Consider the following 11,988-nt stretch of genomic DNA (forward strand, 5'->3'; position numbering starts at 1 on the left):
CTGCACTCCAGCCTGGGCGACAGAGCAAGACTCCGTCTCAAAAAAAGAAAAAAAAGAAAAAAAAAAATAGATACAGCAAAATAGATAAATGGTCAAGAAGAATAGATACAGCAAGGGGAAAGATACAAACTAGGGTAAGGCTACCTGAGGAAGAAAAGTGAAAAGTGGACAGGCATGGTGGCTCATGCCTATAATGCCCGCCAATGCGGGAGCATCACTTAAGCCCAGGAGTTCAAGACCAGTCTGGGCAACACAGTGAGTCTCCATCTCTACAAAATAATTTAAAAATTAGCCAGGAGTGATGATGTGTGCCCATAATCCCAGCTACTCGGGAGGCTGAGGTGGGAGGATCACTTGAGCCCAGGATGTTGAGGCTGCAGTGAATTATGATTTCACCATCACACTCCAGCCTAGATGAGAGAGGCAGACTCTGTCCCCCTACCCCCTGCGCCAAAAAAAAAAAAAAAAAAAAAAGTGAAAAGAAGACAAGCCTAGACTCTAATATTAAATTAATAAACATATGCCATCTTTTTCCTTTAAAAGTTATAATAATTTCTTGCACAGATGTATTATGATGCCTGACATTGGAATTGATTTTTTTTTTAACCACAGAAAGGGATCATTTAAGAAAAAACTAAATATAGCCACGTCTTACTGGAATTTGAATTTGGCAGAGTTGGATACTCAAGGAACAGACCAGCTTTGGAGTTAACTTCTCATTACCAAAGAAGCTGAGTTTGTACATGGCCTCAGTAGGTTCACAGAACAACCATGCCTCTACTTATTTTTCTGCCACCAGCTCTGCTAGGAAAGAAATTCAAAAGAAGTGCCGTCTCATGAAGTCCTGGTGTAGAAGACAAGACTTCAGACCTGATCCTGCCTCAGCTGTGGATTCTTGACGTGACCTCAAGCACGTCACCCTTCTGTGTCCCAGTTGCCTCATGAAAGTGGAGACTCCCTGGAGGCACTGGGCAAATTAACATTGCAATGAGTGAAATACTCTTTGAAACAGCAAAGCATTATAAACATGCTAAATATTATGATTGTTACCACCTGAGTCACAAACAATACTTCCTGCAACACCTAGGTTTTCTCTCCGAGAACTTCTTTGCTAAATAATGGCACTGCCCATTCCTTCTTGGTGCCAAAAAAGAGACTGAATCAGAGGACATGATTGGTTGTCTACAAGGCTTTGCGTGCAGTAACTTTCCAAATGAAAAGCCGGACTATCTGGAGGAGAAGGGGCCCAAGGCAAGAGCTGAGTATTACAGAACCCAGCCACACCTTACAGGCCTTTAAAAAATTCAGAACCAAACCCCAAAGAAGGCAGACTTTTCAACTGTTCAGGCTTCCCCCTCTCCTCCCTTTCACAAATATGGGAATTTGTATTTATAGTTACGTTACACTCAAGTATAAACACTTAAGGTCCTGTACCTGGGGATGGGTGCCTGAAGTGGTCAATGGAGATCTAGTAGGAGATCCCTGCATCTTACCTCATTCCTGTGTGAACTGGATGAGAATTTCATATCCCCCCACCCCACTGCCTCTTTCAGTAACTTTCACCTTTAGCACCTCCTCCACTTCTGGATCCCAAGACTTGAAGGGAATTAAAAGTAGCTCTCATCAGAGAAAGATCAGAATGACCAGTAGGAATGTGACTATGGGTGAGGCTGACCAAAAAACTCTGTGGGTCTATAAATTTTTGAAACTTCCTCATGACTGTTGAAACAACTACACCCAACCTTTTGAGAGACCTGTCATCTCTCTAAGTCCAAATGATATAAAGAGCTTTATTAGTATATTCCAAATCTTTGCTCCAGAATCTTCCACAGTACTGACTAGGAGAAGTGTATGAGGCAGGTGGGTGGAGAGTTTGATGGCCTCTCTGTATTTGCATGCTGGCAGGAGTGGCTCTAGAAAAGTTAGTAGGTGCTGGAGAGAAGTTCATAAATGCCGGCGTATGGCCAGATTGGAGGCCACAGGTCTGGCAAGTAAACCAAGGGGTGTGTAGTGTTGGTGAGTGAGTGTTACTGTAGCCACACTCTGAGACTAATTCTATTACGATACTTTATAAAACATTGCCTCTACTGGAACTTTTTTGGGAAGAATTTTTTTCATTTCCAAAATGTAAGTTGTAGGTGTTCTAAACCAAGAAAGAGTCTATGATTGAAAGGGCTTGCTGTTACCCCAAGGCCATACCACTTGACCTTTTCCTCTTTAGAATGGGATCTCTGATCCATGTCATGTAGTGGAGGCCGACTGCTTGGGTAGGAATGCTGGTCCTCCACCTGAATTAGCTAAGGAAGTTCAGCTTCCTCATCTATAAAAGTAGAGATAATCATAAGATCCACTGCTCAGGGTTGTCGTGAGGATTCAACACAAAAACCCACCAAAGGTATTGGTTAACTCTTGGCCAGAATGAAAAAGACGAAGCATGTTCAAGGCTGGGGTGACCTTGCTTCTAGGAGCATCAGCAAATCCTTACACACTGCATGCGGCCACTTCTTATTAGAATTCGAGTTTGGCAGAGTTGGATACTCAAGGAACAGACCAGCTTTGGAGTTAACTCCCCATTACTGAAGAGGTTGAGGTCGAGCTGGGGCTTGAACCCAGGTTAGGCTCTGAACAACTTAGGCTCTGGACAAGAACACTCCCGCTTCTGGTGGTGCTACACCCACCCAAATGCTAGTGGTGGTCCGTAAACCAGACACTGAGGACCGTCACCACCAACCACAGAGTGAAGTAGGGGGGCCCTAATGCCTTCCTTTGGGCTCACCCATGGCATGTTCTGTGTTTGTGTAGTTATTGATTCCTATCAAGTGACAAAATCCAGGGCAATGTTCTCAAGCTTTTGACCATTAAATAGTAGGAAATATTTTGTTTTATCAGACTCTAATACTTGCCATGCTATCTTAGGGGAAAGTGATGTTATCACTGAGTTTCTGTAACTTTTGTCCCTGTTCTTTTGACAAACATTGATTCTGTTTGTTTTTTAACTGAAGATAATTTATCGTGGCTTCCTGAAAGGAGTGGGATTGGTTCTGTTAAACAGTGAAAATACTGTAGGATTTGATGAAAACAGTAATTTGGTGGAGAGTAGGAGGCACGGATGAACAACAAGCCCCCTGGAGCTTTGTTTGAAGCAAACTCATTGCTTAGGCAGTTCAGATCATTTAATCTTAGAAACAAGATGTGAGATTTTACTCAGAAGAAAAGCCTAGGCTGAGAAGAGCGTCTAAAGCTTCCTATCATGTAAATTACCCAACAGCTGATGAGTCAAGGGTAAGTGGCCTGGAACAGGATTGGGTGGAAATGCATTTATGGCAAAATCATTTTTGCCAAGTCCCAAACAGAAGATGAATAATTTGAGTTAGTTTACAGAAGCGAGTACAGGTCTGAACTTGTGTTTTCCAAGGGAAGATCCTTAAAGCCCGAGGTCAGTGTATCGTTGTTACCTGCCAGAGTTTTGCCTTTTATAAAATGCATTTAGACCTTGTGCTGGTCACCATCTTTTTGACATCTGTCCTTCAGAGCCACAATATTATGTGACAATGCTGATTCCTTTGGTTGTTTCCTTACAGTGCGCCCGACTGGACACCATCATTTCTAAATACCCTGCAGCGAATGCATACACTATCCCATCGGATTTTATTTCCAAGAGAGACTTTAGTAATTCATGTTCCAGCATGTTCCAGTTGCCAAGCTTTATGAAAGTTCTCAAATTTGAAACTCCTGCACCAAACTACTACAATGTAAGAACTCTGCCTTTACTTGCTAAATATAGATCAAATGAATGGTTTACTGAAATAAAAGGAAGAGGGCATCTTGGGGACATCATATTTTAATGCAATTGTCAAGCCAGTTAGCATTTGTTGACTACCCAATGGGTGCCTAAGGCTGTACAAGACTCTACAGGAAATTTGCAGGCCCCAGAGATCAGGGCGGGCAACATGGAGGCCAGTATGAAGTGGGGAGGCCACTGCCCTGAGAAACACATATTCTGATTACTCTCGGCCTGTAACCTTTCTGGGACATAGTTTTCTCATCTGTAACAATGGGTGTATTATTTACCACTGTGTCTGCAGCCACTAGTGATTTACTTTTTAGGTTCTTGTAGGGAAAATAAACTTTCATATCAGAAAATAGGTGTTTTAACAGTTGTGCTCTGCTGTGCCAATTATGATCGCTTTGTATTCACTGAGGCAGAATGGCATGGATGGTTAAGAGATGGATTCAGGAAGGTTTGGTTTAGCTCTCATCTCTGCCACTTTCTAACTGTGTGGCCTTGGGCAAGTCCCTTAACCTTTCCAGGGCTTAGTTTATTGATCTGTAAAATGGGGATGTATGTTCATCTCATCGTGTCAATGCAAATATTAAATGAGATAATGTATGCTGCATGCCCAGGACAGCACCAGTCACCCAAGGACCGCACAATACATGGAGATTGGTAGGGCTGTCTTTGTTGGTACATGAAGGGTATTTACTTACCCTTAAATATGAGGCAAGTAAGTCACAGCCCCCACAGTACAATGGAATCAATTCTACTTGCCCTACAGGGTTACCATAAGGCAACAAACGATAAGCACTCTGAAGTGCGTAAGACATGAATTGTACTTAAGATATTAATGTTACTGTGCCATTTTCCAAGCTATTTTGGTTTTATACATTTATTATGCCATTTCCTTTTTTCCTTCATAATATTTATAATTCATAATTATCTTTCTGACTACAAAGATCCTGCCCACCTTCTATGATGGATTCAAGCAATTATAATGTATCCCAAGTAATATAAGTGCCTGCTAGGCCAGCACTGTCCACTAGAAGTAAAATGGGAGCCACAGACATCATTAAAGATTTTCTTTTTTTTTTTTTTTTTTTTTGAGATGGAGTCTCGCTCTGTCACCCAGGCTGGAGTGCAGTGGCGCGATCTCGGCTCATTGCAAGCTCCGCCTCCCTGGCTCACGCCATTCTCCTGCCTCAGCCTGCTGAGTAGCTGGGACTACAGGCACCCGCCACCACACTCGGCTAATTTTTTGTATTTTTAGCAGAGACGGGGTTTCACCGTGTTAACCAGAATGGTCTCGATCTCCTGACCTCGTGATCCACCCGACTCGGCCTCCCAAAGTGCTGGGATTATAGGCATGAGCCACTGTGCCCAGCCTCATTTAAGATTTTCTAGTAGCCACATCTAAAAAGAGAAAGGGACAGATGAAGTTAATTTGAGTAATATAGTTTACCCAACAGATCCAAAATATTATGTTTTCAACACTAATCAATATAAAAGTTATGAATTTTATATTTGAGGAAGATTATTTTCCTTGTACTGAGTCTTTAAAATCCAGTATGTGTTTTATTCTTCCAGCACATCTTAATTTGGGCCAGCCACGTTTCCAGGGCCAATAGCCACATGCAACCTGTGGCTACTATACTGGGCAGTACAACTCCAGGCAGTCTTCCCTCAGCATAATCAGAGCCTGAAAATAATGACGATGAGGAGGAGGAGGAGGATGAAGCCCTTCTCATGTACTAAGTGCTGGTCTAAGAGTTATATATTAATCATATCTAATACTCACAAGTGAATCCATAACGTGGATTATCTTGTTCCCAGTATAAAGAAGTGAAAGCGGAGGCTCAGAGAGGTGAAGGGACTTGGCCAAAATTACCCAGCTTGAAGGCATCATTTGCACATCAGTGGGCACTGGTGGATGACTGGGGTGGAAAGCTGGGGAATGGTCAGAGTCACCTCATTCCAGCCCTGACAGGCTTCCCTCCATGGATCCTATTGCTCCTCCGTGCCAGGCTGGTGATACAGCTTAGATTCCAGTGGGAAACTCAGAAAAGAACAGGTAAACAAACAAAATAATTACAAACTGTGATCAATTTGAGGGTCAGCTGGAGCCTGAGGGAGAATATGTGGGAGATATGGAGGTTGGCAGTACCACATATTTTAGACTTGGTAGTCAGAGAAGGTGCCGAGGCTGAGACCCAAGGATTGAGGAAGAGCCAGGGTTGGAGAAAGAGCATGTGCCAAGGTCCTGGGACAGCAAGGAGCTCAGCCCACGAGGACCTACAGGAAGGTCGAGTGGCTAGTGTAGCATGAGCAAGAGGAGGGGGAGAAGGGGGCGCTAGACAGGCAGCGGCCAGTTCACGCAGGGCCCTGAAGATCCCAGGAGGAAGTTTACATTTTGTTCTCTGGGTCCTAGGAAACCCATGAGGGGGTTGGAGGTGTGGGGTGGCATGATCTGATTTTTTTTTTTTTATAGATGGGGTCTTGTTCTGTTGCCCAGGCTGGAGTGCAGTGGCACAATCTTGGCTCACTGCAACCTCCACCTCCCCAATTCAAGTAATTCTCCTGCCTTAGCCTCCCGAGTAGCTGGGATTATAGGCACATGCCACCACGCCCGACTAATTTTGGTATTTTTTTTTTTTTTAGTAGAGATGGGGTTTCGCCATGTTGGCCGGACTGATCTTGAACTCCTGACCTCGTAATCCACCTACCTCGGCCTCCCAAAGTGCTGGGATTACAGGCATGAGCCACCGCATCCAGCCATTCTGATGTATTTTTTAAAAAGTTCCTTCCAGCTCTGCTGTGTGGTGAATGGACTGCAGTGTGGGTTGGAGACTGGGTTCTGAAAAACCAGCGAGGAGACTATTATGCTAACAGGAGAGATGGCAAGGTGTGGTCCAAGAAAGTGATCAGAAAGGGGCTTAACCATTGCCCCTTTGCTAATCCCAAGTGGCAACCAGGCTACTAGGGAGACAGATACAGGAACTGACTGTTTGTGCGGATGCCCCTCTCTGCAGCCTCCCAGTTGTAGCTGAGGGACGCCGTCAGTGTTTCATGCGCCATTCTCCCCAAATCACTGTCTATTCCCTCACCCGGCTTCCTGTCTCCAATGCCCAGCACAGGTCCTGGGATGCAGTAAGCATCCATCAATGTTTATGACATCAAAGGAATAACTTTCCAGTAGTATACAGTTGTTAATCTAGAAAGGACCACTTCCCAAGTCAGAATTGTGTCCTTCTGCCAATAGATACATTTAGGTGCATGTTTTTTGTTCATTATTGTCTTAATATGATCCTGAAAATAATACACGCTCATCATAAAATATATTCAAGCCCTGTAGAAACCCATGAATTAGAAAGTGGAAGTCCCTTATAATTCTACTTCCCAAAGCAAACCACTGCGTTAGAAACCAGGTGCAGACTGGGCACAGTGACTGATGCCTGTAATCCCAGCACTTCGGGAGGCCAAGGCGGACAGATCACCTGAGGTCAGGAGTTCAAGACCAGCCTGGCCAATATGGTGAAACCCTGCCTCTACTAAAAATACAAAAGTTAGCCAGGCATGGTGGCACACATCTGTAACCCCAGCTACTCGGGTGGCTGAGGCAGGAGAATTGCTTGAACCCGAGAAGCGGAGGTTGCAGTGAGCCAGCATCACACCATTGCACTCCAGCCTGGGCAGCAGAGTGAGACTCCATCTCAAAACAAAACAAAACAAAACAAAAAACAAACCAGGTGCAATTTCTTTCATATTCTCTCCTACCTCTGTCCCTCCACCAGTATTAGCATTATGCTATACACAGCACACATGCATTTTCTTCTTAGATTTCTTTCCATGGCAATACAATAAATCTGCTTCAGTCTTTTTTAACCTGCTGAATATTTTCCTGGCCCCATGGGGAAATCTTCCAGTGACGCACACTCAGCGCATACAAAAATGTTCCCTTTTTCAATTGCTTTTCTGTCTGGGTGAAAAATAAAGCTGACATGCTGTTTTGTCTACAGGTGGCTTTTTTTCAGGCCAGGAGAACAATGGTTGAGTCAACTGGCGAGGAGTAGAAATGCAGTAATCCTGTTAGCCACACTGTGCTTTGAGGTCTGTCAAAGCCTTTCTCTGCCTTTGCTGCCACCATCCCTCACTTGTATATTCGAGTCCTCTTCCTCCGTACTGTGTTATTACCTTCTCTCCGGCAACCTGGCTCCTCTCCCCCACTCCCCATGTCCAGTAATTAACCTGTCCCATCTGGTCTCTTTGTTTGCCCTCTCTGCATGCCGTCTAGCCATTAGGGCCCTGGGAAAAGCTAAATTCCTCCACCTTTGTAAACACAAAATCAAAATGCCATCTGCATTTCTCAAGAAACATTTTTTTTTGACAAAGGAGTATCACAGCAGATCAAACCATCCTGGCCCCAGCAAATAGTTTCACTCATTCAGCAAATATCCCCAGCAATCACAGGTTTAATTTGTATTGCCTCTGTTCTCCAATGAATACAGGAGACTGCAAATTGGCATTTAAAATATTTATGATTCATGTGTAACAGAAGAATGATCTCAGGGTTTTTTCCTATTATTTTTAGAGTTCTGGACACATCACACACTCTCAAATGTATTTCATGAGTCGGCCAGAATGCTTAATTTCTGATCAGTTCAGGAAAGTCGAGACAAGGGAGTGCTTGCAAATGTGATCACAATGTTAAATGATACGACTTTCTTGTGTGCCCCAAATGCTGCATTTATAGAAGGGCTATTTGAACAGTGAGCAATGCACCTAGGAATGAGGATGGGGATGGGTAGGACTGTGTGTCCTGAAAACAGTAAAAATAGTAGAAAACCAAGTGCAGTGCCTCATGCCTGTAATCCCAACACTTTGGGAGGCCGAGGCAGGCAGATCATTTGAGTGTAGGAGTTCAAGACCAGCCTGGGCAACATGGTGAAATCCCGTCTCCACAAAAAAATACAAAAAAATTAGCCAGGTGTGGTGGCGTGTGCCTGTAGTACCTGCTACTCTGGAGGCTGAGGTGGGACGATTGCTTGAGCCCGGGAGGCAGAGATTGCAGTGAGCTGAGATGGCACCACTGCCCTCCAGCCTGGGCAACACAGTGAGACTCTGTCTCCAAAAAAAAAAAAAAAGTAGCAACAAAATGAAGATAATTTGCAGGTGTAGCATTACACACTTCAAAAAAAAAACCACTTTCCTAGAGGTGATCTCTGTTGGCCCACCCCTACTCCCTGACAGAACTCCACAGCAAGTGGAGCCGACTGTCCAATCCGTTTTACAGATGAGAAAACTTGGTTTCAGAAAGGTTACAGATGCAGGACCACACAGCCTGTCCTTAGCAGAAGTGAGCCTGCAAGCCAGCCTGCAGCTAGCTCTGTGCTCTGTTCCTGGTTGAGTGACCAGCATTTTCCGGGGATCACAAACTTATAGACCACTTGAGCTGGGATGACGGGGAAGCCACAGCCAGTGTGACCTTTACAGCTCACATCTGTACATTTGCTAAGAAGGACAGGTTTCAGTTGGATTTTTTTTTTTTAAGTAGATTTGCCACTTGTCCAGGCACGATGACGAAGACAAAGAAAGGAAAGGCACTGAGTACACTGGGTGTATTTTCTCCCCCTAGGCCTCTGTCTCTTGCTGCAAGCAGAGAAACAACGTCTGCGCCCGAGCCGGGTTTATGTCAAAAACCCAAAGAGGATCTTTTGTGTTTGCTGAAAAGGACCTCCCCAGGTAAGCAGCTGCTTTGCCCTGGCCTTGACCTAAGGGTTAAGTGTCCCAGATTTGATTTGCAGGGCACCTACTTCTTCACAGGGAGTCTTTGGAAGGATTTAGTCTTTGGGTGGGGAGGAGTAGCAGGCAGGTACTGAACAAAGAGGAGAGGTGAGAAGACAGTCAGCTCTCCCCACCAGGAGGACAACAGCTGGCTCTGGAAATGGGCCTCCAAAGCAGCTTCCGGGCCTCCCCTTTTATGACCTGGCATACCTGCTCTGGGCAGCCAAGTGGAGAAGTGACTTCTCACCTCAGAAATGTGCACATTTGTATACCCCAGGTACCATCAGAGGCCACTGGGGAGGGGTGGGAGATACAGGGCATGGCTATATATCCTGTTCCTTCTACACTCAGCTGCTGTGTTCCTTTTCTCCTATGCCAGAGGTGACTTCATCATCTAGTCATGAAACAGAGGAGGCAGCTCTGTTTCCCGAGCACCCACTCAGTGGTTTCCATGCAGTCTTGCAGGTCTGCCCTCGTAGGTTCATCCACTTAGCCCTGCTTTTCAGATGAGGAAATGGAGGCTCAGAGAGTTGAAATGACTTGCCCAGTGTCACACAGCCAGTAAATGGCAGACACAAGCCCAGAGAGGTCTCACTAAGGAGCCCATGTCCTCCATCATTCCATTGTCGCTTCTGGAACCTCCAAGATTCAGGAATAACAAGAGCTTTCCTCCAAGTGTTTCCCCTGCTGGCCTTGGGGAAAGGTGTTGCACCTCTCCTGTGCTCTCTGACCGCCAGTCCTGGAGCACTCATTATGTTAGATTATCCCAAATAGGTCCCACAGACCACGCCCTACCCCCAGGATCCTTGGGCACCAGCGCTACCCCAGGAGCCTTGGGCCCCAGAACCAGGAGGAGCAGGGAAGGTTTGCTTCTGCAATCACGCCTCTTGCAGAGGGGTGTGGATAAAATTATAGTGCATGTCAGATTTCAGCAAATCCAGATTAAAGTTGAAAAGATTAATCTGAAGCTGAATAACAAAACCAGCGCTAATTAGGAGGCTCAGCCCCAGTTCATGCTCCCCCGCCTTGCATCATCCATGGGCAAAACCCCACCTTGTCTGTTTATACAGAAGAACAAAGCCAGCATCCCTGGGGTTGGCCAGAGTCCCTGCCAGTGAGCCCTGGGATGCGGGCACCTCCACAGTCCACCACCTGCTCCTGCTCCTTCCCGGGGGCGGGGGGGATCCTGAGAAGCCCCCAGCCCCTTATAACACAGAACACGAGGGGAAGGGTGGGTACTAGCATCTGTTAAGCTCCCCATGGGTGCCAGGGGCCTTACATTCATTATCTCATTGAATGCGCCGAAGCCCCATAGAGCAGGCACTCACCACGTAATCATGTGCTCAGAAAGTGTGAGCTCTTCTTACTTTATCCCCACTTCACCGACAGAGGTGATAGAAAAGCAGGTGATGGGCCCATTGTCCCACAGCTGGATTTCTTTTAGTTTTTGTTTTTGTTTTTTGGAGATGGAGTCTTCTCTGTCACCCAGGCCGGAGTGCAGTGGCACGATCTCGGCTCACTGCAACCTCCACCCCCCGGGTTCAAGTGATTCTCCTGCCTCAGCCTCCCGAGTAGCTAGGGTTACAGGCATGTGCCGCCACGCCCAGCTAATTTTGTATTTTAGTAAAACGGGATTTCACCATGTTGGCCAGGCTGGTCTCAAACTCCTGACCTCAAGTGATCCATCTGCCTTGGCCTCCCAAAGTGCTGGGATTACAGGTGTGAGCCACCACGCCTAGCCCCACGGCTGGATTTCAATCCAGGCTCCTCTAGTTCAGTACCTGGTACCTTCTCACTCCCCACCCCAGCTTCCTGGCGGTTGGCTCTCTCTGGTAGTGGCAGCATAAATGCCTTCTATTCCTTGCTTTTGCTTTTCATTGTTTTCCGTATTTTGTAATTCAAGCGTTGCTATAACCTTTTTAGTAGAAATATATATATGAAACAAAGAATATGAGAGAGAGTTATCCAGTATTGTAAATGCTGCTGACATCTTCTTTTTTAAAAATTTAAGTATTTATTGGGAACTTTTTTTTTTTTTTTTTTTTGGAGAAGGAGTCCTGCTCTGTCACCCAGGCTGGAGTGCAGTGGTGCAATCTCAGCTCACTGCAACCTTCGCCTCCTGGGTTCAAGTGATTTTCCTGCCTTAGCCTCCAGAGTAGCTGAGACTACAGGTGCGCACCACCACACCTGGCTAATTTTTTTTGTATTTTTAGTAGAGATGGGGTTTCACCATATTGGTCAGGCTGGTCTCAAACTCCTGACCTCAAGTGATCTGCCCACCTTGCCCTCCCAAAGTGCTGGGATTATAGGTGTGAGCCACCATGCCCAGCTGATACAGAGAACCTGTTTTCATGTTAGTAAAAATCCTTTCGGAACATCATTTTAAATAAATATATAGTATATTATTTGGTGGTATTATATATAATATATAT

The 11,988-nt window shown here is 45.4% G+C and overlaps 1 protein-coding gene across 1 annotated transcript in view; it reads left to right on the top strand.

Moving 5' to 3' along the window:
• STPG1 (sperm tail PG-rich repeat containing 1) overlaps positions 1-11,988 on the top strand; it is a 64,621-nt gene that overhangs the window by 33,721 nt on the left and 18,912 nt on the right. The window contains exons 6-9 of the mRNA XM_017886454.1: positions 3,582-3,752; positions 9,408-9,514; positions 10,331-10,420; positions 10,627-10,787. Coding sequence (XP_017741943.1) covers positions 3,582-3,752; positions 9,408-9,514; positions 10,331-10,420; positions 10,627-10,787 — 529 coding nt within the window. The remainder of the gene's footprint in view (positions 1-3,581; positions 3,753-9,407; positions 9,515-10,330; positions 10,421-10,626; positions 10,788-11,988) is intronic.

This window comes from Rhinopithecus bieti, unplaced genomic scaffold (genome assembly GCF_001698545.2).
Source record: "Rhinopithecus bieti isolate Rb0 unplaced genomic scaffold, ASM169854v2 scaffold_14826, whole genome shotgun sequence".
In the NCBI taxonomy this organism is placed as follows: Eukaryota; Metazoa; Chordata; class Mammalia; order Primates; family Cercopithecidae; genus Rhinopithecus; species Rhinopithecus bieti.